This window comes from Tachyglossus aculeatus, chromosome X1, assembly GCF_015852505.1.
Source record: "Tachyglossus aculeatus isolate mTacAcu1 chromosome X1, mTacAcu1.pri, whole genome shotgun sequence".
Taxonomy (NCBI): Eukaryota; Metazoa; Chordata; class Mammalia; order Monotremata; family Tachyglossidae; genus Tachyglossus; species Tachyglossus aculeatus.
In genome coordinates, this window is record NC_052101.1 from 121,116,290 (window position 1) to 121,144,266 (window position 27,977).

Below are 27,977 nucleotides of genomic sequence, written 5' to 3' on the forward strand. Positions count from 1 at the left end.
GGCAACCCAGATCCTTGGTTTCATGTGGCTTTTCCTTGCGTGTTGCTATCAGAGGTCTCCTAATCCTCTCAAGCCTGGGAATTGGTCCCCCTGCATCCAGCAGTCTGTCTTCAAGGGCGACAGCGGGCACCTACCGGAAACCAACAGCCGGGGTTGGCCTTGGCAGGCAGAGAGAGCATCCTTGTCTCCGGGTTGGCGTGGAAGGCAAAGATGTGTTTAGTCGTCTCCTGGAAGGCTCTCAGGCTTAGGGCAGGGAGTCCTGGGCCCACCCCAAACTTGGGTTGATTAGGCAAGCAGACACCCAGACCGAGGACCTCCCTGGCCCTCCCCGGAGAAAAGCTAACGCTTCTGCGAACAGTGGAGGGGATAGGAGGCCTGGGTCAAAGAACCAGACCTTGGGTTTCATGCTTCCCATAGGGGTTGTCATTGACAAGGGAGAATGGGATTGGAAATGCCCAAGGAGTGAGCTCTGATTGCTCTCTGGCTGACCTCCTCCCCTGCTCCATGCTTTTCCTGGCGCCAAAGCAAGTGGCAGGCAGGCAGAGTGCTAACATTAGGTAGGCGGTACAAGGTTCATGATAGTCTGTGGCTGATGAGCTAATCAGCCCTGAATCATGTGTGGCAATGGTTGTTTTGAAGACCCAAACCTGTTGCTCCAAAACGTTCTTAGGGTTCACAAATGTTTGTCAGTGAATGTTTTTCATTCTTTTTGGTTTGTCTTTCCTGTTCTCAGGCTGTGGCTATGGATGCGTTGTCCCTTGAGCAGCAGCAGCAGCTTCCCTACTCATTTTTCACCCAGACGAGTTCGCAACAGCAGCAGCAACAGCAATCTCAGCAGCAGACCCAGGTGCCAAGCGGCCTGTCCCAGAACACCCCCTTATTGCAGAGCTCTGGTTTACAGCGGGGGACGGAGCTTCCCCCACTCTCAGTCACGGTACCATCTACTATCCCCCAGTCCCCTCCAGGCAACCAGACTCAGCCTTCGATGGGAATAGACATCACCTCGGTAAGCGTGCACTGCCATGGGCTGAAGATCATAGACTTAGAAAAGGGCCACTAATGTCTGAAAATGGGGCAGGAAGAGGAGTCAGAGCTTCTGAGCAAGCTCTGCTTGTTTGAAAGATGCAGGGCCCTCTCTCGAGGGACCTGCCACACAAATCCTTCTCCCTCCGAGCCTGAGTGGGTTGTGAAGACCACCTCACCTCTCGGGGTGGATTGCAAGAAGGGAGCGGTGATTGGTCCCCAGGTGTTGGTGGTCCAGGCGTATGGGCACCATATAAAGTAGTTAGCCAGAGGTGAATTGTGGGAAGGAAGATGCCAAGTCGATTTAGACGGCACCTGCAGCTGCGTCACTGACACCCACCTCAGCTCCTTGGGAGTCCCTGGATATATGTGCTGCCAAATACCATCCTCCCCCTGCAGTTGGCTTTGGCTGCATCAGCAGAGGCACCCAAACTCAGAGCTCATTAGAATCTGCAACACTGTAATCGGTTGGGACGGCAGAGTGAGGGGTGGCTATTTCAATTTGGCGAGTTCCTAATTTTGCACAAGGGTTGTGTCTCTGCTATGCACCCGATAAAATGGCAGTTTCTTAAAATGAACCCCAGGGCACTTCTCGGCGGTTGTCAGAAATGAGCGTCGGGGCTGGTCATCTCCCCGAGCTACTGGGCAGGTTGATGATAATGTCATTGAATCGCCACTAAATTGGCCGGGTTCTTGGCTTGCCAGTGTATATCCAGGGATTCACTGACCTCCCGGGACGAGTGGGACAATGACCCGGATGGGACGTGATGGAGATGCGCTTGAGGCCTTTCCAACCTACCACTGGGATCAGCCCGATGAGATGGGTTGATCCTTCCGGGGGGAGGCAGGGGTGGGAGGGTGGAATTCTGAGGGCCAGTAGGAAAGAGCTAGGTAGGTGCTCCTGCAGGCGCTCGGGCCCCTTTTGGAACACCCCATTGAAAGCAGCTCCCGTGACAGACAACGAAATGAGGAAAGGTGGCGGTTCTTCCCATTGGTGTGGGTTGGGAGCAGGAAACCCTCCATTGGGAATCCAGGCCGGGGCAAAGCACTTAGGGTGCCAGACCGGCTCTTAAGTGGGTCCCGTTTCTTGCAAGGTTCTACTCTCAGTTGTCCGGTCCCATCAGCCCCGGAGAGGACTGGCAGTTTGGGAGTATAACGCTGCCGGCCGGGAGGCTGGGTTGACCTTTGGGGGCTGTGACCCAACCAAGTTGGGGAGGCTACAGGGTCACAATCCTCTTCCTTGAGACACTGAGTCCCCGCCCAGCCCTGCAAAACCAAACCTCAGGGAAGGTGGGGGGTGGGGGGGTGGAGGGGCGGGTGGAGGAATCCCTCACCCAAAAGGACAATGGATTTTTGGATGTGAAAACTAGACTGCGATCTGAGGTGCCCGACACTCTGCTGACTGCAGTTCTTCGGCAAAAACGAACCCAAAGGATCGCATCTTCCTTCTGCTTTTCACATCCACCCTTTCCTCTCTTTGAACTCAAAGAGCTCTAAGCAGCGAAAATTCAGGGTGTTCCGAGTTTTACATTTCAGGTGCCTAAAATGATTCGTGGGTAAATCTGCTGCCTTCCAAGCTCCTTCCAAAAATAGCAGCATGTGAAATACAGTCCCACTTCGCACAGGTGAGAGTCTTCCTGGTCGCCTCCCTGCCCCCTTCCTCCCCTATTCCCGCCCGAGAGATCATTTAACTCCCGGGCTGACTCCAGCCCATCCCCATGGACTCCTATGTTCTGTGGGACCTAGAAGAGAGGCTTCCTGAGGCTGCCTTATAGATTTAATCAGGACCCTGGATTAGCCCTTGTTGATTAAGTGCCTCTGTTCTGCTGAGCTCTGAACCCCCAGGTACATAGGTGCCCCTGTGCCTAAATTCCCTTCTCAAATGATCCATTGAAAACCAGTTCTTCTAGAGACATCAGTTTAGTGCTCTCAGGAAGAGGTTGCCTTATGATGAGACCCCCTTCAGATGGACTTGCTCTCCATCCCACCTGGCTCCAGGTTCAAGTCATTCGACTGCACCTGCTCAGGACTGCCCTGTAAAGGAATTGGACCTTATTGTAAATTGAGGGAGACTGTCCTTGTATCCGGGCCCATTTAGGCCGGCCTTGCTTTGGCCGGGAGCAGGGTGAGCCTTGGTTTGAGGAATCAACTGAGGGTTCAGGGTGAAATGCTGCCCAGTATCAAAGACTGCGTTTCTCTCCCCCACCCCCAATTCGGTCTGGCTGGCACAGTCCGGCCTGGCAGTGGGGACAGGTTGGGAACCCTCCCCTTTTTCCCCGTTTGGTGTACTTTAAAAGCAGCTCCTTGTCTATATGTTAGGACCTCCGGATAGCGCCTGAGCCGACCTTGAAATGAAAGCACCGTTTCAGTAGGATCGGTAGGAGAAGCAGGGATCAGAGCGTCTCTTGGGCAGACGGGTTGGCCAAGTAGCCGGGGCCCCTGGGACGTGCTCAGTTCTCGGGTTGCCTACCAGGGGACAGAGATTCGAAACCCATGTCAAAGTATGTGTGAGTTGTCATCGACTCTCAGTGACTGGCCACCGGTGTGCGGTATCTGGTCATGGCCCAGGGCATGCTGGGTGAGTGTCTCTGGGTGGCTTTTTGTGGTGCGTGGGGTATTGTTCCCAGCGACCGCCTCCTCATCCTCATAGCCTAGGATTGTCGATGCGTCCCCAGCTGTACCGCAATAAGAATATGATCTTTCAACCTTCCATCTATCCCATGGTCTTTAATTCTGTGTTGTTCTGTAGGCTTCACTCCAGCAGTACCGCAGTAATGCTGGATCCCCAGCCAACCAGTCTCCCACCTCTCCTGTCTCCAATCAAGGCTTCTCTCCTGGCAGCTCCCCTCAAGTAAGGGACTCTGTGCTTCCACAAGCCTTGCTTCTCGTTTTTAGTTTTTCCATCACTGACCCATGATCTCTCACTGTAATTGTCTGTGCCTCATTGCTCACCAGCGATGTCCCATCTTGTGTGTAGTTCCATCCAGGTTCAGAGTTTTTCGGTAGTCACGCACTTCACTCCCTTTCAGGCTCCCGGAGAAGAATTGGGCTCGTTTAGCCCTTTGGGAGAGCTTTTGATGATCAGGCCTCCCCAAAAGTCATCTTCTGAGGAGAAAACAATTAGCGTAGGAAGGTCAAAGTTGGCAGTTGTAAAGGGTAGGGGGTTGGGGGGAGTTGGGGGAGTCAGTAAGGAGGACATGGGGAGAGCGAGAGAGAGAGAGAGCAAACTCACTTATGGTACCCAGAGGGTCTAATGCATGGTGAGCACTTAACTTCTCCCAGAACAAGAAGCCAAAGCATTTCTGACTTCAGACTAACTCTTTGGCCATTAACAGCCCCAAAATCTCCCGAGTTATCTCCCCACCTAATAGCCAACAACTCCCCAGCCCTCCTGGCAACCATCCCCGAAAAGAAGACACGTAACAGTTCAAGGGGCAAGGAGGCTGGCTAGACGAGTTCCATGGCACTGAGCCTGTGAGAGGGCAAGTAAAACCCGATGTGGGAATTCCCCACGGCCCCGATTATTCATGTCTACCAAGCCTAGAACGTTCTCCCCGTGACAAACCCAATTTAAGCCAAACTCAGTGAGAGGTTAGTTTGGGAGAAAGGCACAAATTTATATATGTGAGTGAGTATTTGTGTGTGCGTCTGTGTGTGTGCATGTAAAACAGCCACCATTTCAACAAGTGCTTTAAAGCTTTATTGTGAGAGATATTTCAGTAGTAGAGCCTCAGATGACTAGGACCAGAAGGTGGAGGGGAAAAAAAAACATTTACTTTGGAAAAAGATGAAGTATTGTCACAGGGTAATCTAAATTGGAATTTGGTCGGTGGCCTGCTGAAATCCCGGGCCTGAAACCTCGCTGGGGCCAGTCCCTGGGCCAGTTTCTCAAACTCCAGGAAGCTGAGGAGAGGATTTGGGAGTCCCACCAGTCCCTAGCTGGGGATGGGGCTGGGACATTGCCCAGGTAGCTCACCGTTTGGGCTGTCCCCAGCAGCAGCATCCCCAAAAGGTGCAGTCTGTGCTGATCGGGGACAGGGCAGGAGAAAAAGGGGAGTAGTAGTAGTAAGAGTATTTATTAAGTGCCTGCTTTGGGCAGAGCACTGTACTAAGTGGTGGGAAAGAGTACCCAAGTGGGAATTAGACATGGACTCTGTCCCTCAAGGGGCCACCAATCTGTGAATATAAGTGGGGTGGGGGCCAGACTGGGGGCAGACATATCAAGAACAATGAAACAAACTCTAAAACAGCATAAAGAGACAAGGACAGATATACAATACACAAAACAAAAAGTCAGTAGGGAGCCGTCACTAGAGGAGCAGAATTTCAGGCTCCTCCTGATTCAGAGTCACGGTATATCCAGGGCCTCAGCCACTAGCTCACCCGAGGTTATCTGGGGCCTCGTGCTGCAGAGGGAGTCAGGGAGAGAAGAGTGGGGCGCTGGCCCGGTGGGTAGGAGAACAGGAGTAGGTGAGGGGAAGAGAGAAGGCAGAAGAACTCACCCAACCTCTCCTCCTGCATTTTAAGTCCTGTTTTTGTCCCTAATAATTTGTCAAAAAATTCAGGAAAAATCTGAGCCCATGAAAAGCTAGCCTCCTATTTCCAATGATTCAGAAGGCATGTTTCATAGACACAGTGTCTTACATAAACACAACTCTGGAGCCGGGGGTGGTGGTGTGTGTGTGTGTGTGTTGGGGTGGAGAGGTGGTTCAGCGGGGTGCTTGTAATTCATGGCGACTAGCAGATCTGTTGGTTCACGGGCCAGATGGGTCACTACATTTGACTTAGTATTACTGAGCTTGGCCAAAGCCACTGACCCAAATTGTCAGCTTCTCCTCTGCTGTAGATGTGGAAATGAAATTTCCTCTGGCTTAATCCTCCTCAATTTGAGAAGTGGGACCCTGGCTAATGAGGGCAGTTGGAAACAGCCCCCTGTGGGCTCTTTTCCCTTGATTCTCAAATGAGAGTGCTGCAACCTCTCAGCCAGCCAAACAGCATCCGGGAGCTTCCAAGGAATTGCAGAGCCCTCTGGCGGGATGGGCAAAAAGCAAGCGCTACCATCCTCATCCTAGCGATAACGACAAAGAAGAGAAGTTCACACTTTCGGTGCCATCCCAGAGAAGCGGTAATCCTGGCAAGAGGAGCAGCCAGTGTAGCCTAGCCCAGGCCTGGAAGTCAGAGGACCTGGGTTCTAATCCCAGCTCCATCAGTTGGCCTACTTGGTGACCTTGGGGAAGTCACTTCACTGGGTGTCAGTTGCCTTATCTGTAAGATGGGGATTCAATTAGCCTTCTCCCTCCTACTTAGACAATGAGTCCCAAGTGGGGCAGAGACTGTCTGACCTGATTATCTTGTATCTACCTCAGCACTTAGAACAATGCTTGACACATAGTAAGCACTTAACAAATACCACTATAATCATAATAAGAACATTAGACATCCACTCTCCCATTCAGTGACCTGGTCACTAGACCCATTGGTTTCTCAGATGGGGGACTCTTTGGATCTGGTTTTCTTGCCTGATGTAGGTAGGATTTTTATAGTCTTGTGGGTAAGAGGGACTTGCACTCTGATTTCCCCCTTCCACCACTCAAGAGAAGCCTGGTTCTCTAATGCAGCTGCAAACCTGTTTGGGTTAGTGGTGGATGTGGGGTCCAGACAATTCTGATCTGTGAGGATGAGGCCTCAGTGACTTCAGCACAAAAGACTTCATTTCCAGGATCTTTATAGCGGAAGAGGGGTATCATCTTCCTGTCTCCCCAGGGTCCTATTGATCACCCCGCCCCCCCCCTTCCCTCCAAGTTCCCTAGGTTGTGAAGTTCCAGAAATCCATTTTAGGGGTTGCCCCACAACTGTACAGTAACTCCTCAAGAGTCCCCCCGGCCTAGTTATCTCTGCTCTGATTTACAGCCAAGAGCCTTGTAACACTCTGGCTCTTGGTTGGGCTTGTTACAGACTCAGCTATTTCCCTTTCTTTTGTTTGCCATCTGGATTAACTGCAGTTTCTCAGTCTGAGGAGTCAAAGTCATGGCTTTGCCAGGTCAGCCGGGGTGGGGGTGATGCAGGGAGGAGGCCAAGATTTGTTTACGTTGTTGGCCCTAGCCCGAGAGTTCGGTTAAAAGAGGTTAGCTTTGAGAGGTAGGCGGACCTAGAAACCCGGCAGGGCCTGTCTGTCTTTAACCCGGGCGCCATGTCCACACTCCCATCTTTCCTCCCCCCACCCTGGGTTTTACGGGAAGTGCCTGGGTTTGACCTGGTGGCCCGCCCAGACGGGATTCCAAATTCAGTGTGGGGTTGTGGGGCCTGGAGGCTGAGCTGAATGCTTTGGGCTTGGATTTTAGGCCCTCAATTAGTTAGTTACATTTGCCTCAGAAACAGGAGCCTGGATTTATTTTCCCAAAGAACCTCGAAGGCTCAGAAGAGAGTGCTCTGCCACTAGAAGAGATTGGAGTAGAGTATTATTCACCCTCCATCCAACCCCCACCCTGGACAACTAAAGGGTCATACAGTCAACTCTTGCTTATTTGGGGACTGGTTATCCAGTTTGGGGATGGAGGTTGGTGTTGTGTGTGTGGAGGGGTTGGGGGTGGGAGGTGTCACATTGATCCAGGCCCTTTGCTTCTCCTTTTCCTCCCTCTTGCTATCTGCCTTCCGATCACCTCTGTTCATTAGCATATACCCTGGAGGGTGGACAGGGGAGGAAGTAAAGGAAACGGAAACCAGTTGTTTCACTTCTTGTTAGAAGCTCTGGCAAAGGATTTGGTGAGGAGGAGGTAGAGATGATTGGCTGAAATGAAGGTTTGGGGGTTTCCTTTTGATTTCATTTCTACTTGCTCTCCTTGTGTCCCAAGGCTAGTGATTATCAAGATGAGGCTGAATTCTGTAAGGCAGAAATTTCAAGGTGGTATTGGGGGTGGTCCAGGTGGCATTCAGAGAAGGTACATTTTTGCCTGCAAGTCAGCAGAAGAATTCCCGAGTCCGAGAGAGAGAGAGAGAGAGAGAGAGTGTGTGTACACGCGCGCACGTGAGTGCCATGCTCAATTAAACAACATCAGAAACTCCCCAGGGAAAATGTGGATACGCCATCACCATCAGACTAAATGGTTCTCAGGGAAACTTTCTTAGCTGGTCCCCGTCTGACCTTGTCTCTGTTTCACCTTCCTTCGCAGCAGGTGATAGCACCTGGGAGTCATTCCCATCCCATCTGTGTGTCCATTCCTCCCACTACCGTCCCCACCCCACCTCTGAATGGAACCATCAGTTGGAGGCTTTAACTTTCGGTTCTGCGGGATCCCCAGGTCCTTCCTCCATCTGCTTTGCCGGCCTCGGTAGCACCTAATGCTCTCTTCTAAACCAGAAGGCTTCATCCCAAACGATTGAAAAACTCTGCATGCCGGTGTCTGCATGGCTCTCCATTAACACCAACTCCTTTGTGTTTCGGTTCCCACCCTTTTTTGAACTCTCAGTGCCGTTATCTAAGTCAGAGGTAAAGGTGCCTTTTTTGGGTGGGAGAGGTTTGGCGGTGGGGGAGAGGGGGATCTCCAAGGCGAAAACCGGAAAACACGGTAGGTTATGTTCAGCCCGGTGACGTTAGGCAAGAGAGTTGCACGTTGTTACCGAATGACGACAGGCCCTTGACCAGACAGATTTAGGATGGAATTTCAGTGGGAGTCAGGGTAGCGGGAGAGTCTTGCGGGCCAGTTGATTAATTATTCTTGGACCCCGAAGTGTTGCAGTAACGAGATTTCCGGTTGATTTCCCTTGGGCTCTTTCCCATTAAGTCGAATGATTCAATGGCGCAGTTACCGTTTCTCAGAAAAACAAAACAATTTGGGTTTCTGAGATGCGCCCCAGGTTTCCTTGGAAGAAACGATGTGTGGGGGTCAGGGTTCCATTTCCAGCTTCCCTCCTTTCCAACTGGGGCTGCCAGGCCCCTCGGGAGGCCCTGGCCCTATGTTGGTTTGACCTCAGGGGAGGGATTTTCTCTCTCGCCTTTTTGGTGAGGGGAAAAACCTGCTTGAAAAACCACGGTACTAGTTTCTGAGCGAAATAACCTAGACTCCCAGGCTGGCTTTGGGGTTTGGGGTTTGTTTTTCAGTGCTTATTTCTTTGGGGGTGGGGGTCGGGGGTGGAGATTGTGAATACTGCCTGCAGTGCCTTGCTCTGACCTGCCAAGCCAGTCCTAATTAGGAGAATTGTGTGGCGTCTTACTCTAGAAACTTCCTCTTTGTTCAGTCAATTTTCTGGGCCCCTGCAGTATATCGCTTTTCAACTGGGGGAGTTATGCAGTAGCTTCTTGCTAAGAAAAGAAGCTATCTGGGACCAGTTGACACTCATGTTTACCCTGTGGTGTGGAAGGTGGTGTGTGTGTGGCTGGCTGTGGTTTGGATTCTGATGAGCGTGTGCTAGAGAAGTTTACAGATCAAATGCCCTGGCCCAGCTAGGAAATGTCGATAGGATTTATAAACAAAACAAAACAAACCTAGGCTCTCTCGGAACCGGGGAAGGACCCGGGATGTGTGTGGGACAACATAACCGAGAGGAAAGAGCATTTTGCCGCAGCGAACCCCACCCCCAGACTTGACTCCCACCCACTGATCTCCTTGCATCCCGTCAGCATTCCTGAGCCACCGTGGGGGCTGGCTCGGGCCCCCTCATCTCTCCCAGCGGAGCTGCCACCCAGCCTCTCTAATGCACTGTATAGCCTAGGGGCCCGATACCCCACCCTCCTGGGGTACCAGATGAGAGGTTGGGGTCCCTGCCAATGTGAAGAGTGCGGGACCAAGTTTAGGCAGGGCCACGAGGGAAGGTGTGTGTGTGTGTGTGTGTGCGCGCGCGCTCAAGGGGCATTACAGTTCTGCACTCCAAGGGCCTCTCACTCTTTCAGCGGAGCCAAATTCAGCCTAGGCTATTTAGCCACAGCTGCTCACTAGCTCCAGGCTCCCCTTTCTGGAGCGAGCTGGTCCCCGGAGAAGGCAGAAGCTGGCTTTCTTCCTCTCTTGACGATGGGGAGGCTCCCTCTCAGGCCACAGTGCCCATCAGCCACATCCAGGCGATACTTGCCTCGAGGGCCCAGCTCTGACCCGGGCTCCTGCGGGTCCAGATTGCGAACTGGGGGTGCCAGCCGCCACCCTCAGGGAAACTTCCACAGCTGCCTGAAGGGCCGGTGCTGAACCACCTGAGGCTGGGTCCTGGGTTCCTATGGAATGAAGCTTGGGGGAAGGTGGGCAGGGAGCATGGCCAGCCGCGAGAGGGTCCTGTCTCCGCACCCTGTTTGGGGGCCCCGATCGTTTCCGCTGTTTCCCGGCTTAGTTTGGGGAAAGCACAAATGGCCTGGTGGGTTGTCTCTTTCAGGCGTCCGCTCCCTGCTTTATGTGATTAATGTTGCAGCCATCTTCCTGCCTTGCCTTTTTGCAAATCCCCAAACTCTGTTTTTGCCTTCCTTCTCTCTCCACTTTTCCATATTGTCTGTAGTGGAATATAGTTACTGCTATTGTTCGGTTCGGACATTGCCTTTTCCAGACTTTTGAATGATGTGAGAAAATTCCACTATCAAATATTCCCAGAGTCCCACCTCTCTGAAGGGTTAAAAAAAAATGCATCCTGATGTGTGCAAGAAGCTTTTGCGTTCCTGCCTTGACTTCCTGCTTTCTGGAACCCCCGTGGCAGTAGGGCTGTTGGCTTTCGTTCCAGTTCACGGTCACTGTCCTGCATATAGATGCCTCCTGAACAAACGGGTAGTTGGAGAGAGGGGTCGCTGATACCTGATTGGGAAGCTTCGAAGGTGCTCTGGAGCCTCGTTCAGAATTGTTACAAGCAATTGTTACAATTGTTACAATTGAGCTAGGGCTTTGCTGGTTTCCTTAACTGGGCCAAGGTTAAAATAGTTTCTCTCTCCCCTCCCCACCCCACAATGTCTAGTGAACGGGGTCGTTCAGATGGAAGCCCGAGACCTGTATTTTGGATTAAGATGTGGATTTGAAGGAATCTTTCCCACGGAAGTCCCCCGCCCTTCTCAGGAAGCCCAAGTAGGCTAGCCTTGGGACAGGGTCGCCCAACCCTGGCAGGCAGGGTGGGGATGAGGAGCGGTGGCCCCCTCGGCCCCCGAAGTGGTTCATGGAGGTCCAGTACCAAGTTGAATCTTCGTTTGCTGGAGCCTGTTGATGGATCTATGCTGCTGAGAGGCTCATTTCCAACCTCACTGGGCCAATCCCTGCTCGAGAAGCAGTGTGGCGTAGTGAATAGAGCCTGGGCCTGGGAGTTGGAAGAACCTGGGTTCTAATCCCAGCTCCACCACTTGTCTGCTGTGTGACCATGGACAAGTCAGCTAACTTTTTTGGGCCTCAGTTATCTCATCTATAAAAAGGGGATTGAAACTGTGAGACCCATGTGGTACATGGACCGTGCCCAACCTGATTAGCTTGTATCTACCCCAGTGCTTAGTACAGGGCCTGGCACATAGTAGACTCTTAACAAATACTGTTTTTAAAAACAACAACAAAAAAAACCCCATCTTCAACTCTGAAATGATTTGATGAGGACCCCCACACAGCTTGCTTGGTTATTTCCAGGACCTCAAGCGAACAGGCTCTAGCTCCAGGGCAATGTTCTCCCCTCAGTCACAGCCCCACACCCCTACGGCCCAAGAAAGCAAAGAAAATCCGAGTTTGAATTGTTCGACCTAAACCAGGGATCACAGAGCACAGTGTCCCAGGAGTGTGGGCGCCTGCAGAGAATACTTCCTTCAGTAAGCTCTGCTTACTAGTAGACAGCTTTCCTTTCTCTTGCTTTAGTTGTTTTGAAAAGCAATGTCCTGTTTGCTTTACATTGGTTCGCTCTCACCAGGCTCTGTTGAAAGGTTTGTGAAAGAGACTCAGAAAGGGCTCGGCCTTGACACAAAGGTGTGTATGCTTAGTGCACTAGAGAAGAGGCTTTTGCAAGAGATTTTTTTACCCCTCGCCCTCCCGTACCTTGTTTGCCGAAACGATTCCATGGTTTCCGGCTATGTGCTTTAGGCCTGCGCTTGACATTTTTGTAACTTAGCCACATAGTGCTGTTGTCTGTGGTTGAGACCGAGTTGGCCAGTTTCTACATCTGGTCCCACCAGGTGGAGGTTTGCCGAAGGTGATTTACGTCCGAGCCTGAAGTTGAAGGGAGGAGTGTTCGTTCGGTACCTTGGTTACGCTTGATGAGCTATGATTTGGAGGCATTTGAGCATGATGTCTAGCGCTACAAGGACACTTCAGATCTGTCTGAAGGAAGTAATCATTAAGCTCTACTCTCCTACAGAAAGTGGATCTGGATTCGACAGAGCTGCAGAAGACTTGGGACAGGGACTTTCTTCATTTTTCAGGAGAGTTTTGAAAGCTAAGGATGGACTAGATGGAAGGAGAAGTACCCTGCTAGTAAGATGGCCACAGCTGCAGTTTTAATTGCAAATTGGGTGGCCAAGTAAGAAAGAAATGACCATAGGTTTTCTCCTGAAAGTGTGTTCCCTCTGGGATTCAACCTTCCTGGCAGTTACGTAGATAAAGCCATCTCTTCTAATACATCCTTGAAGTGTCTCGGTCAACACCAGTTAATTTAGGATACAGACCTCTTGTGCTTAGATTTAAATCCCCAAAGGCTGAATCTCTGCCCCCAGAGGAATGTGCTGGGAGGCCACGGGTCTCCGGACCCCTCCTCCGCCAGGGTAGGCGGGGAGCATTGGCTGCCAACGAGCCAGCCCAAAGAAAGGACCAATTAACTGCCTGACATTCTGGGATCCAGGTGTGGTGCAAGTTTGCCAAACTGTTGTTGGATGGGCTTGGGGCAGATGGAGACTAGAACATTTCCCCGGAAATTGGTTCAGGTTCTGTGTTTGGATGCGGCCCCAGAGAGAAGCTGGAGTTCTTGTCTTCGGCCCACACTGGAGGAAAACTCAGTCCCTGGTGTGTTGCCTGTTTTGCCGGTGATTTTTCAAGGAGCTCTTTGCTGCGGAGGGGTATGGCTCTGGTGGGGAGCTAAGGCTCTGCCCAGACGGGATCCGGCCCCACAGGATGTGCCGTTTTAGAATCGGGAGCCTCTGGTTTCTGTTTTTTGGGGTTTTTTCCTTTCTCGACAGACTTAAGGGAATTGGGGCTGGGATCTGGTATTGGACCATTAAGCTGAGATGACGAAAGAAGCATAGTCACCCTTCCACCCCCACCCCCAACTCCCGCCCCAAGACCATACGCTGCCCCTTCAGGTGTGTGAGAATCTCACAGCATCAGAATTTTGTTTTGTTTTCAGCATTCTTCCATTCTGGGCAGCGTATTTGGTGATTCCTTTTATGATCAGCAGATGACAGCGAGGCAGGCCAATGCCCTGTCCCATCAGGTGAGCCCCTCCAGCTCCTATTTTGAATAGCGGGTTAGCCACTCTCTACAGTTATTCAGTAGTAAGGGCCTCCCCTCCTTCCCTTTTCCCTCCCCCATCCCATTCCTGACCCCCAGCTGGAGGTCCCGGCATCACATTGCCCCCAGCCCCTGGTTTCTTTTCAGTCTGTCTATTTTGCTCTTCATTCCTGCATTTCATCTGGGGGAGTTGGCACCGCTTTAAGGCAGGTCAGTGGGTTCAAGGGGCCAGGCCAGATTCTCCGGTTCACTCTTTCACCTCTTTGGTTGGGATCCCAACTGTGGGGTCTCAGTCACGTGGGGAAGGGTATCATCCTCCCTCACTTCTCCCAAGCCCACCCCCCTAAGGCAAGGGCTGGTAACCCGCTCATGCTCTGCGCCGCTCCCCCCCACCAAACCCCCCGCAAAATAAATGGAAAGAAGGGAAAAGTAAGAAAGGAAGACAAAACGCCAGACCCTCGGTTGAGAAAGATGAGAATAGCTGGTGGCCCAACAGCAGGGCACCACCGTCGGTGTACCTCCCGTCGGTCATTGCTGCCTTGGAACAATCCGAGAGAGCAGATGAGGCCTTGGCAGAGAGAGGACTTTTGCTGGGGCGAGATGTGCTGATGTCACCATCTGCTTTGCCCCCTTGGAAGAGGTTTTCGGGGCATCTCTTTCGGAGTTGTTGTTCAGAGCTCCCACCCCCCATCCTAGAGTAGGCACAGGTACCATGGGAGGCCAGGGACCACTTTCACACCACCCCAAGTAATGAGAGATTGGCATGGGGTTTGCCCCCATTGGCTTCTGAGGAAGCTCAGTGTCTGTTTCCACATCCAGGAAGTGCCTCTCTGGAGTCTCCTTCCCGGCCTCAGGCTCGCTTGTCCCCCAATGATTCAAGAAGCATTTGGGGTGAGGTGGGGTGGCTCAAGAGAGCCCTCCTCCCCCTGCTATCCCTTTGGCTTTCTCCCCTCACCCCTCCCAAACCAATTTTGGGCCACTGGGAACCCCGGGAGCTGGGGCCCAATGGCAGTGATGCTGTGTGTTCTGGGAAGTGCGGGAAGTGGCCATGAACTTTTGTAGTTTCCTGAGCTGTAGTCCCAGGAGCCCACAGAGGGAGCCCTCTCTTCTCCCCCGCCACCCCGGGTGCCTCAGGCCCTCCCAGTTGCCGAGCTGGGCCAGCCCTTCGCAGGCCTGGAGCTCCTCTTGGAGCGGGCCGGGGTCAGGCTGAACATTTTTGGCCCATCCAAAATCCCCTTTTTGGATTGTATATTTATTAGCCAGATGTTCACAAACTAATTCTCAGGCCAGAGAGAATGGTCGCAGTAATCGTTTGTCTATGCTTTGATCTTTAGCTGGAACAGTTTAATATGATAGAAAATGCCATCAGCTCCAACAGCCTGTACAGCCCGTGCTCCACGCTTAACTACTCCCAGGCCGCCATGATGGGTCTGACGGGGAGTCATGGCAACCTGCAGGACTCTCAGCAGCTAAACTATTCGAGCCACGGAAACATCCCCAACATCATCCTTACAGGTAAGGCCAGGGGGAAAAACTCCCACCTTCACACCTGGGGTGAAGGTGCCAGTTTTGCATCCCCTGTCCCGACCCCCCCTTGCCCCCTGGCACCAGCACGTGCCCACTCCCCGCCTCTCCCCTCCTCCCCCCTTCCCCCCAGATTTGGGGAAGCCTCTGGGCCAGTGGCAGTTAGGGAGCACTGCTTCCAGTGGGGCCCTTGGCCCCGAACATCATGCTGAGCCTCTGGCTTCTTGCCCTCCCCGTCTCCAAGGAACCATCCCGGAGCAGTGGTGGCCAGAGGGTCAGCCAGTGCCAGCTGGGGTGCCCCTGGATCTCTGCCATCCCGGGTCCTAGCCCCCCATTTTCTCCCACCCCAAGAGAGGGCACTGGGCACTGGGGTGCAGGGCAAGGCCAAGGGGCACGAGCTAATGTCAGGGCCAAGTCACAGTGTCGGGTAGGGAGAGGGTGGAAGAGGGGTCGCACTATGGCGCCAGGAGCCCTAGCTCCCTTCATTACCCCACTGGGTAAGTGAGCGACTGCCTCTTTGGGAAAGAGACCGGACTCAAGAGTTACCGTTGACGTGCCCCTCAGCTCTCGCCAAAAGTGTGTTCTAACACCATCTTTGTCCTCAGTAATGAGTATCCATTAACCGTCCACTTTGGGCGGGCCTGGCACTGTCCTAAATACTACAGTTACAGATCTCAGACAAGACGCCATCCCTGACCACGAGGAGTTGATGGTCCGGAGAGTGAAACAAGTTAGATGAACTTAGTTGTCCCAGGAATCATTTAGAATTGGACCCCCTGGGAGGTGCGCAGGAAAGAATTGTTGTCCAACAGTTAGCCTCAATGTAAAACTAGACCTATGTCCATCTGTAGCAGCGGGGGTTCCCATTAATGCCTCCAACTGGATTAGTTCATGGTGGCATTTTTCTTGGTGCTGAGCCCTGAGGTAAGCACAAAACGATTCAGACGGAGTCCCAGGCCAAGTGGGGAAAGACAGCTAGAGAGAACAGTAACAGAGTTAAGAGCTACAATAGGTTATGAATGTAAAAGGCCTGAAGAGTAACAACTGAAACAGGTCCTTGCAGGGGGCAGTCAGTCTTTTTTTTTTCCTTTTTTTAATGGTATTTGTTAAGTGCTTACTATGTGCCAGGCACTGTACTAAGCTCTGGGGTACATACAGGCTAATCAGGTTGGACACAGTCCCTCTCCCACAGGGGGCTCACAGTCTTAATCCCCATTTTACAGATGAGGGAACTGAGGCCCAGTGACTGAGGCCCAGTGACTTGTCCAAGATCACACAGCAGACAAGTGGCAGGGCCGGGATTAGAACCCAGGTCCTTCTTACTCTCAGGCCCGTGCTCTTTCCATTAGGCCATGTTGCTTTGCTGAAGAGTCCTCAGGCTCTTTGCTGCTCTGGGCAGCTGTCCCTGATTAAATTGCTTGAGACTTCCCAGCATTCTCTAAAGGTTAGGGAGGACGCTCGAGCACTGTGGTTGGTGGGAAACAGGCAGACATCATCCCCACCCCCAGATCCCAGAGTCTCGATGGCATATCTATATATTATCTACTATATATAGATATTACAGATTCTTTTACTTATAGGTAATATAGATTAGCGTATATATATAAACCACATGATAGGTGCAGGATTCATAGGACCCTCCTCCAGTTTGTGAGCATGTGCAAAGCATGAACCACTTGACTACAGAGTGGGTGGGTGCAGTGTTACCACTCAAGGGTCAGGGTAGGCTCCTCAGGGAAGGGGAAGGAGGAGAAAGAGAGTAAGGAAGGAAGGACCCGAGTGGAGGGTTGAGCCACTGCAGAAGGGGAGAAAAGGAAAAGAATGGGGGAATATGGGAAGCAGTGTGGATTAAAAAGGCAGGTAGGAAGCTGATTTCCCTAAGTCCTGGAGGCTTCATGGAGGAGGTGTGGTTGGCATTGCGCTCTGCAGAACCAGATAATTTGGGGACTGATGCCTATGCATCCGAGTTGGGAAGGCAGCAGGCATGGGAGTTCATTCTCCCTTGAGGAACTGAGGTCTTTATGGCTCAGAAATAGCAACTGATAAGTGTATCCCAACCAAAGCCAAGTCTTGCAGCAGGCCCCTGCCCCAGTCTTGAACTTTTCTGGATTCCCCAGTTCCAATGGACTTGGGAACCATGCTCTTGTCCTGGTCCCTAAGGGGCTGGAGGGACACAGCAGCAGATTGGAAAACCAAGTTTCCGTAAAACCCCGGGAGCAATGGGTCGGTCTAGGAGGGGGGAACTCAGCGGTGGGGCAATTCTGCAGCGCACCAGTCCTGCCAAGTGGGAGGTGGCCTGGGGCTGGGATAGGTGAGGGAGAGGAGTCAGACTGGAGGTGGAACCAGGATAGGTGGGAAGGGTCCTTAAGTCACTGGCCAAGTCGCCAGGAGGGCATGTACCTGAGTTGTCTGAAGTATTCTGCTTTTGGTCTTTCCCCTCACACACCACAGACAAGGAGAGTAGGGAGTGGGTCCCAGACAGCTGAAATATTTTCCCAGGCGGCAAAAAAGTACCACTCCAACACACCTCTGTAAGAAGAGGCTTAAGGGTGTGTGTGTATGTTGGCGGGGGGAGGTCTACCCTGCTCCCTTGAACCTGGATAGTTTAAAAACTAATAATAATGCTACACTCGCACACATGCTCTAGCTTGATTTGAAACTCATGTCACAAAGCGGGTTTGGGTTATTGTCTGTGAGTCAGCCCCACACAGGACCCACCCCCAGGGGGGTGGGGGCGGAGGGGCCTCGTCCAGCCCCGAGATGCCTGAATTGATAATGGTAAAACTTTCCCTGAGGCTTCAGGGTGTGCAGTTTGAGAAACCTGCATTTCATCCAATTAAGATTGACTTTTTCTTTTTCAACTTGATCCTGGCTAATCCTGTAAACTAAGCTCATCTCGTTCCAGAGCCATTTACCATTATTATCCAGATGCAGACCATCAGGCAGGCAGCGAACACGGTTATTCAGGTTCCCTGGGTAGCGCAGCAGCCAACCCCCACACTGATCCCGTTTTTGTGTCTCCTCTCGCACCTCTAGTGACAGGCGAATCCCCTCCCAGTTTATCAAAAGAACTGACCAGCACTTTGGCAGGAGTCGGCGACGTCAGTTTTGATTCCGATTCCCAGTTTCCCCTGGATGAACTCAAGATTGACCCTTTAACCTTAGATGGACTTCACATGCTCAATGACCCCGATATGGTCCTCACCGACCCCGCCACAGAGGACACTTTCCGAATGGACCGGCTGTAGAGCAAGGACCCCTGTGCACCTAGGAGTAAAAAGGCATCCTGGGGCCCAGCCGAACTGAAATAATCCAATGGGTCAGTTGTGTCAGATTCCCAGAGTTATTGAGGGCAGCTGCTCTGCCCTGTTCAATGAGTAAAGCTTGTTGTTCTAAGCTTGCAGTGCTGCAGACCTCCCCCCTCCCCCAACCCCCCCCCCCCCCCCCCCCGCCCACCTTCCTCTGACCCTCACCCCTCCACCATTTGGGATCCTTTGCTCATAATCCACTTGCCAATTAATGAGTAAGGATTTTTGCATCCAGCCCTCCCCCAACCTCCCCCCCCATCTCCCCGGCTTCCTCCCTTCCCCCAAGTTCCCACGTAAGGTTGTGAGTTTGTACTTTGCACTAGGAGGTGTGTATGTGGTCCTGAAGGTTCAAAGGCCCAAGGTCTAAGAAATCTCTCTTTGTAAGATACCAAAATCATTGGCTGGTAAAAAGCATTGTCTGTTGATGTGTTGCCCGAAGTACCCATCTCGCTGTCATCCACCTGAGGCCACAGGCTCTCAGTCTCTAAGCAAATAACTCTTTTTCCCCCCCTCCACCCCCTCCCCACCCTCCTCATGAAGAGGAGGGCGAGGAAAGCTTTTTGCCATTCTGACTCCCCCGATTGCTTTGTGACAGCCGCTTCGTAGTATAAAGCGCTTATTCCTTTGTGGATATATGCCATGTGCGTTTTCAGGGTTGTTTTCTGACTGTTGTCCAGCACTCACTGCCTCTTCTTGTGCCCTTAGTAAAGCCATGTTCTCTGGGACGCAGGGAGCAGCAGGGCTGCATCACAGACACCACCGCCCCATTTGGTGGGTCGATGGTTATCTCCTCCCCCACAACACCCCCCCCCCCCCAAAAAAAAAGGAAAAAAGGAGGGGAGCAAAAATATAACACTATTTTGAGAGCTTATATATATATGTGTGTGTATATATATATGTATGTATGTATATATGTATGCATATGCATATATATACATACACGCACACACATATATATATTGTACACATATATATATACACACATATATATATTTCTGAGCACACAAAAAGTACTATAATTCATTTCCTCGTGAAAATGAAGGAGCAAACAGAACATTTTAAAGCAGCTAAAATGACTTCTGTGGCCAAGTTGAAGAGACTTTTTTCTATTTTCCTACCCCCACCCCCATCCACTTTCGGTTCCACCTCGTACGTGAAATTCCTGGGCAGGGACAGAGGGGTTCTCTTTCCTGTGAGGAGCCCAGGGAGAGATGGGAATTTTCATTGGTGATTTCTATGGCATTTTTTTCTTCTTAGTGTTCATTACCTGTTGTGTGTTCTCAGTTAACTTACCTACTGTTATTTAAGGAATTTGTCGAGGGGGAGGGAGGCTCTTGGGTTTTTTTTTTGTATTTAAGTATTTGGTTAGAGTAGTTGAGCTACATAAAGCCATTGAAAGCTCTGTAATGCCTGTACAGTACATCTTGTGTTTTCATTCCAGAAATTATATAATGTTATATAGTTTTGAACTCACTGGAATTTTAAACAAATGCTGACCAGAAGCTAGCCCATCCAAACTGGCTCTGAATTAAGCATTTCGCCTTTTTTGGGTTTGGTTTTTTTTTTTTAACCTATACCCACATGTATCTCAGAATCAGCGAGCGGGAACACAACACGCTCCTCCTTTATAGCTCTGGAAACGGGTGAGTCAGTCGGGGGCTAGCATGCTGGAGGGCTGTTCGTTTCCTCCTGATTCCATCCGTTAGTCACTGCTCTCGATCTTTGGTGTAGCATCACCAAGGGGGTCAGTCATCAGTCAGGGGTTTACAAAGAATGCAGCCCCAGAACCACTCCTGACCTTGAGGTTCCAACCAGGTATTTTCACTGTCCTGGGTGAGAGATGTCAACCTGCCATAACCCAAAAGGCCTTTCAGGTCCCCAAAAGGAAAGGGCTGGTGAGAATCTGGAGGGGTTAGGGTTGAAACCACAAACCCAAAGGGCCCAGGGCTCTCTAATGATGGCTGGCTCAAGAAGTCCGATGGTGACGAGGACTTTTGCCTCCATTAAAATGGGATCTCCGCTCGAATGTGACATGCCTTATTGGTGATGGCCCCTTTCTCTTAAGCAGAAATGAAAAACCAATCTTTGTTCCCACTGTAGTATCTTGCCAGTTGGCAAATAGTGGAGGAGGGGCGCTGATGAAAAGAATTGCCAAGAGCAGGTACAGAGCTAGTGACTCGAAGGTAATATCTCGGTTCACCGTTAACCCCTTCCCCTAATTAAAAAGCCTTCCTGATTTAGAGGCAGAATTAATGTTTGCTTGGTTTTACACACACACCACTTTCCTACACTCAGAAATGCTGGTTAGATGCTCTGTTCTGTATCTCTTCTTTAGTAGAAGTTTTTGAAACCATCCTCTTCTCTCCCTTCTCTGCTCCCAGCTCATTGGACGTTGGGTTTAAGTGACCTCTTGATTCCCTTCGTCGACACACCATTTTTGGCCGATTTTGAAAACAAACCCCAAACAATTACTTTTCTTTGCTGCCTGGAATGAGAATGAGGTGGAGAGGAGGGGAAAAAAAACAAAAAACAAAAACAAACAAACCCCTTTCTTTAGAAGGGAAGTGGGTGATGAGTTATAGCTAGATTTCTGTGTGCTTCAAGAAATCTGGGGCCAGCTGGCCCTGACCTGTGGAGCCGGTTCAGGGCATCGGCCTAGCCGGGGGCCTTCAGAATCGCTCAAGGCTTGCATGCATGGAGGCTAACGTTTTTGTGCCATTTATTGATCGTTTGCACTAAGAGGACATGGGAGTTTGAGGTTCAGGTCTTGTGTTTTGGGGTCCTTTTTAGGTCCAGTCGTTGGCAATGTGAAATTCTCCCAGGACATGTTTTTTTCCCTTCTTCCCATTCCCTTCTGAAGAGTTCCGAGGTTCTCCCGCACTTCCACTCTGCGCCGCTCATGAAAATCTAGCTTGACTCTGTGTGGCTCCTGGTGTCTGCTTGTTTTCTTCTTCTGCTAACGCTTTGTTTTGTTTTGTTTTTTCCTCCTTCCCAACCTCCACCGCCATCACCTCTTCCTCCTCCCTACCCTCTCCACCCTACTAAAATGGTAGTTTCAGATGGGAGAAAACACCTGTAAGCGATTGAATTATTTTCATAAAGATGGGTCACAATCCTTTCCTTCAAAGCAACCAAAGGTACCGTGCAAATTTCCTGTACTCTCTGCAGTTTCTTTGCTCTCTAACAGTACTGTTAGTTCACTGACTAGTTGTCACCACCCTCTTGTACAGCCGGATCTTGTGCACGAAAACGCTTTGTTTGTGATACTCTATTTTTTTAAACCTGTGTCACTGAAAAGAATGAAGCATCCAGTTTGGAAGGTGTTTGTCTGTTAAATTCACTACCCAGATCGTGCTGTGGATAGTTTTATGGGGACGTGACATCGCTCAATGCTACCTTCAAAAAAAATTTTTTTTTCTAAAAAAAAAAAAATACACGTGTATATAGGAGAGTTTGTTTATTATCAGACTTGTAAGTAGAACTTTAAAAAAAAATGGCCTTAATAAAAATAAAGACAACCCACCTGGATGCAATTCTCAGACAAAGATTGGGGACCATATAGTTTAGCCAACACCTTCTTTGCGTTTCTTCTTTTGCAGGAGGTGAGTGGCCAGGGGAGAGGGGGACGGGGCTGAGGGCAGGGGTCGGGAATTCTGCTCTGTCTCCAGTTCCCCCAGAGAAGCAAGTAACACTTTGAGAATCTGAGCAGCTCTTTGACCCCAGGTCCAGAACCCACCCAAGGTTTCTATGGGCGGGGCTCACTGGCACTGAGCGTGGCACTAAGTATCCTGCGTGGGGTAGGCCTGATTGACGGCAGGGGTGACGGGCTTGGTTTTAAGTGAATCCAACTGATGTGTTCTTTTTATTTTTGTCGTGTGTGTGAGGCTTAAAAATCAGCATGGATCTCTTGGGAGCGGAGAGATGAGCATGGGTCGACTGCGTGGTCAGGGGCAGTAGGGGCCGCTGGGCTGGCCAGGGGGCACCGTTTGTGGCTGCCAGAAGAAGCGAGGGGCTTGTGGAGGTTGGAGGCAGGAACCCGAGTGGCCAAAATCTTGAAGGAAACAGCCAGAGATGAAAAAGTCAGACAAAACCATCAGTGTTCATTTTGGTGCTGGAGGGTGTCGTAGTGATGAATCTCTTTAGACATCATCGACTCAGTCTCAAAGGGTTAGTGCCCAAACTGCTGCCTGCTAACTGACTTCTGTAGAGTTGGCTTTTATAGCATTTTCCCAAGAAAGACTGTTGCATTTGCCAAGACTTTGGGGAAAAACAAAATTATAATAATAATAATAATGACAATTAAACTCTCGTTATGTGTAGAAAATACTGTGATTTGAATGGAGACATACCAATTTTTGCTATTTATTGCCGTTTGGGGAATGGGGGGGAGCTATCTTGCATCGTGTGTGTGCGTGTGTGATACACATGTACTGACATCTGCATTTTCTTTTAACCCGGATCCGCACAGGCTGAATTGCAGTAGTTCTGTATGCTGCCTGCATGAAAGAACCTGCATGGGAACCGGAGGCAGCGTCGCTGCTTCTGCATGTTCGTGAAGTCCTTGCCAATGTTCTTTAACTGTGCAAAACCTTTTCCTGTCCAGAAAGAACTTCCAGGGAAAGCCCGAGAGAAACATCACCACCGCTCTCCTCTGGAGAGCGTCGGCCATGTTTCCAAGGCTCTTGGGTTTCCTTCCTCCCTGCCCTTTGTTTTCTGCAAAAAAAATCGACCCCGGCCCCCTTCCAAACTGAAACCAGAGTGAGTGAGTGTGTGTGTGCGTGCACACGTGCCTGAGAATAGTGGTCCTGAGCTCTTTCCAGCAGGACCTTGGCCAGTCGGCTAGGTGAGAGAAAGCCATGCTTGTGGGTGGAGGTCACAGGACTTGAGGCCCAGAATCTTTTTCTGTTGGATTCCCATGTCCAGTACTATGGGCCCCGCTGGCATCCCTTTGACAAAAATTGCTTTCTTCTGCACCAGTTTTTGCCGTGGGCCCTGCCCCTCACCAGCACGGGTCTCAGCAGACCCAGCTTTATAAAATGTGTGTTTGGGGGTGGGGAGAAGGAGGGGGAGGGAAAGAGAGATGTCCCTTGCTGGAGGTTCAAAAGGGCAAGGTGACATGAGAAGGAGATAATGAATTCTGGCAAATGAACCCTTGTTCACTGTGACAACTCCATGAGGCAGCAATTAGTGTTGATTAATATTCAAGAGTGCACGTACTCTCTGCTCTGTTCCTTTAAAAAAAAAGGAAAAGGGGAGCAAAAAGACTGGTGATACCGTTTCTTGTATCTTCTGCTGCATTTTATTGATCCTCTGGGGCCCAGGTGGAGCCTTACTCTACCAGCAGGGGGTGCCCTCGCGATACCTTGGGGCTAGGATTTTTGGTTGTGTTTTTTTCTTTTTTCACCTTTCAATCCAGACCATCCGCTGAGATTTCTATGCCGCAACTCAAAGCGCTCCATTCAGTACTATCTCCATTTGGGTGTTATTTATTTGGAGTCTCTGTGGGGTGGGGGTGGGGGCAGGGAGGGAGGGTGGGCGGGCCCGTGGTTCTATCTGTGGTTAATGTTGCCTTACTGTGTAGGTTGAGCAGGTTTAAGCAAGACGAAGTCACCCAGGGGAGGACTAGCTATTCTCTGTGTTCACTCGGAACGTGGCTCTGGTCAGTTGCAGAAGTATCTGCAGCAAAGTGTATTTTAGAGAGTATAGGAAATATCTGTATATCTAATATATGCATAAACATATAAATATATATGAGAAAAATAGAGCGAATACAGTAGGTATCGCGGCAGGAGATCTAGGGAGGATTTTCTTGGGAGTTCTGAGCACCCGAGAACCGTCCCTGCGGCCTAGGATATACCCCTCCCCCTTTCCTCTGAGGGCAGGTGGGGGTTAGGGCTGAGGGAGCCTCTGAACAGATGCCTTGCTGAAGAGGATCCAGGAAACAGGCTAGGCGAATCCATAATACATGTGTGCGCATGTGTGTGTGTTTGTACATCTGTACATATATGCATACATATATTTATACATATGTAGGTATGTATATATGATGGTAACTGCTCCTTGTTTGTTTGGCCGTCGGTCCCGGGAAGATATGGGGGTGAGAGCAGAGCTGAAACCAGAATGTCCAGGGAGGGTTAGGGAAAGTCTCTGAGAGGCTGAGAGCCCAGAGGAGCAGGCTTCGGTCTAGACTCAGGCAGCCACTGGCCCAGGTTTGCAGGCCCCCTTGTCACTTGAAAGCCAGAAGGGCTGTTTATTGGTTTGTGGGCTTTCGTCGTCGGGCCGATGGTCTTGTGGCCTTGGTGCCGGTCCCTGCCTCGCTATCAGATGCTGGCTGGCTGGTTGGTGCTAGAGGGTCCCCGGGGCTCCCCTAGCTCTCTTCTGTTTGGGTGGCGGTGGCGGCGGCGGCGGCAGCAGTGAGTCCTGTCCGGGTGTGGCGTGCCAACCTCGCGGCCCTAGCGCCTGCCCCTAGCAGAGCCCCTCCCCCGTCCGTTGCCCCTTTCTACAGACCTTCTCCCTCCTCTCCCCCAGATGACTTGACTCTCCTATTCCTGCTCTTTTTCCCTTTCAAGACCAGCTGCTATTCCAGCCTACTATCCGGGCTCCCCCACGGTAAGTCTTGGATGTTCCTTTTGGGATGTGTGGGCCAGGCTGGGCGGTGCCGCCCCACCCCCAGGTCTGTCTGATTTATTGGCCTCTGGGCCCAGTGGGAGGTTGGGCTATCTATCACCTCCCTTTGGCCTCCACTGCCACCAGATCTCTGGGGGGACCAGCCCCAAGTTGATCCTGGAAGGGCCAAGGGCCTGTGGAACGGGGGTGGGAGACCTAGATCATGTCCCACCCTCTTCCCTGGAAGGTGTTCCCAGGCCCAGAGACCACCCAACCTTTGGGGGATTTTGGATTGTGGGGATTGAGGGTGTGAGAGTGCAGGCTGTTCACCTTGGGCACTTGTCTTGAGGGGCAGGGAGGGCTCCCCAGGGCTTCTCTGTACAGAGAGAGAGAGAGTGAGTGTGTGTGTGTATGTGAGAGAGAGAGAGAGACAGAGACAAAGGCGGGGGGAGAGAAGGAGCCTCTGCCATCTACCGGGGCAGCTGAGGCCCAGGCACTGCAAGGTGGGCTGTCCTGTGGGGCACCGTCCAGTTTGGGGCTAGCGAAGACACAGGCCCTACTATGAGTTCTGTGTCTCATGGAGAGTCTCTGCTGAGAGACACCATGTTGGAGTGAGGCCAGGCTCTCTGATTCCTACTTAAGGGACCCCCTGGTCCTGTATAAATCCCTGATGTGAATGTGGCACCATGAGGCCAGGCCTGGAGGGTGGGGGGAGGGGTGGGGGAGAGGGAAGGATGGTTTTGTGGGAAGAGGAGGAAATTTCCCTCCCCCTCCCCACGGCCAGCACCTGGCATCCAGGCCCATCTTGGGCCCTCAGATAGGGGCTGGTGGTTCTCCGACAGTAGCCCTGCTCCCTGAGGAGGGGGGGCTTAGTCCGCTGCGTTGGCCTGGCATATCTGACTTCTTACCCCATGGCCCCGGCTCCTGCTCCTGATCTGCAGCCCCTTCCCTGGAGACTCAGCAGGTGAGCTCTCTAGGTCAGACAAGGGCATTGGATCTCCCAAGTCCTCAAGAGGCGAGCAGGTGGGTGGGCAGGCCTGTTCCTCCTCTTCCTGGCCCCGCTGGATCGAGGGACCCAACCCAACTTCTGGTGTCGGTGTTGGGCTGGCTCTGCCCAGACTCATCACTCGAGCCTCTTTCTCCTCGTGACTGTGGGGTTGGGGGAAGCCGAACCCCATAGTTCAACCCTGTATTTCTGTGGCCTAGAGCTGGACTCTGGACATTTGGCCAACCTTCTTCCCTCTAAGCCCTTGGAAGAAGCAAGGGGAGGCTCCCTAGGCAGTGTCAACCTGTTTGCATTTCCCTTGGTTCACACTTTCTCCCCTACCAGGAAACCAGATGGTATCTCTGGGCTTTCCATCTCCTGAGGAGTTTTCTCACTCTTCCACTCTCCTCCATCACTCCTGTTCCCCGCAGGCACCCAGCCTCCCCCCTGCCCACCCCCCCCCTTTGGGTTTGGGTTCGGGGTTAACTCAACATCTGAAGGGGGCAGTTGCGAAAATCCAACCCTGTTGTGTTCATGGCAGGAATCAGCCCACCACTTCTTCCATCCCAACATGGGCACTGTTCTCACTTACCTTGCTGCCTTATTTGAAGGCTCCGTGCCTTGGGTCTGGGCCTCCCAGCATGGGGGATGGCAGATGAGGCGAGAGCAGGGGCTGCAAGAATCTAGTTCTTGGTTTGGCTTCCCTGCCCCTTCTGTGCATCTCCTTCCCTCCCCCAGCTCTCTCCACCCCCCCCGCCCTCTCTCCCTCTGTCTTCTCTTTGTGTCGGCGGTGTGTTAGCTAGTTAGCTCGGCAGCTCGTCTCTGGGATCGAGAGGCAGAGAAAGCAGGCAGTAGCCGAACGAAGTGACAGTGATCTCAGGGAAGAGGATGGCGCCCTTCGCGCTGGGCTGGGGGTCTGGGAGCCGCACCCGCCCCGGCCAATGGCTCCGGGAGGTGGTGACCGGTCGGGGGAGACACAGGGAGCCAGGACAGGGTGACCTCCCCTCCCTGGAACTGTGACCGTTTCGCCCCATTGAGACAAGGGGGTGGTGCTCGACTCCCTCCCTGGGCTCACGTTTGTCGGCACCGAGGGGGGAGCACTTGTTTTCCCATTATCTGGGCTTCTCCCACACGCTGCCTGCTTGGAGTCAGGAGTGGGCTGCTGAGTTGGGGACATTATCATAATCCCCTGGAACAGCACGAAGAGCTGGTTACCGAGTTAAAAGCAAAAACTCCCCCGCAGCAGCCTACCAGGGACTTGCTGCCAGGCTGCAGAGGCGCCTGGTCCCCAGGGCTTGGCACGGTGGAGGGGACCTGGGCAACCATCCCGTCCATCTCCCCAGGTGGGCTGGAGGGCAGGCGTCCAGGCTTGACCCCCTCCAGATCCCCCTGCCAGCACCCCGATAGCTTGAATGCTCTGCCCTTCCCGGGTGGCGTGGGGCTCTACCGAGCCCCCGGTCAGAGGGGATGCCCGGTCTCCCAGGCAGCTGTCGGAGCCAGAGCTTGGCAGTGAAGGTGTAGGCCTGTAGGCCGGCTGGCCTGGCCATCGACTCAGCCCTGCCAGAGCAGGGGGACTGAGCTAGGAAGGGATAGCCGGGCTTGGGGCCCCCATTTCCTTGGGGATCGGCAGGGTTCAGCTGCTGACTATTGAGCGGACCAAGGGGAGGGGGGGCGGGGTGGTCTCGGGAGGCAGGCTGCAGTTGGCTCTGGTGAAACTCTCACCCCAGCTATTGTTCTGCCGTTGAGGGAGTTCAGTCGTTGGCCCCACCTCCTTTAACTTCAAAGAAAGCCAGCCCTGGATTCTCCCCAGCTCCAGCTCCGGAGCCAGCGTGGGTAATTGGAATCCACAGAGAATCCCAAGCCCTCCTTTTTTAGCTAATCCTTTCAACTTCCCTACCAACCATTTTCCTAAGGAGTAAACCAGTTAGAGTTTGATCTTCTCTCTCTTCCCTTGCTCACCCTCTTTAGCAAGGTGGTGCTAACTAGCAGAGAAGTGACAAGGGGAGCTGGAGGGAGGAAGAGAAAGGTCCCGCAATTGGTGATGGACAAACTGGGATGCTCCCAAAGTGGGATATTCCTGAGTTAAGGGAAGAGCAGAGCACAGCGAAGGGATTGCCTCTTTACCACTACTCTCCCGGGGGGCAGGAGGGGCCGGGA

At 52.0% G+C, this 27,977-nt stretch overlaps 1 protein-coding gene across 8 annotated transcripts in view; it reads left to right on the forward strand.

Moving 5' to 3' along the window:
* CRTC1 (CREB regulated transcription coactivator 1) overlaps positions 1-27,977 on the forward strand; it is a 102,339-nt gene that overhangs the window by 69,463 nt on the left and 4,899 nt on the right. For 3 of the 8 annotated variants that reach the window (XM_038771972.1, XM_038771974.1, XM_038771973.1), the window contains 5 exons: positions 734-1,006; positions 3,773-3,874; positions 13,294-13,380; positions 14,732-14,912; positions 17,958-18,347. In XM_038771972.1, coding sequence (XP_038627900.1) covers positions 734-1,006; positions 3,773-3,874; positions 13,294-13,380; positions 14,732-14,912; positions 17,958-18,169 — 855 coding nt within the window. In that variant the 3' untranslated portion in view covers positions 18,170-18,347. Of the gene's footprint in view, positions 1-733; positions 1,007-3,772; positions 3,875-13,293; positions 13,381-14,731; positions 14,913-17,957; positions 18,348-27,977 lie in introns of those variants that run through there. The other 5 variants (XR_005457331.1, XR_005457330.1, XM_038771976.1 and 2 more) reach the window with 4 other exon arrangements.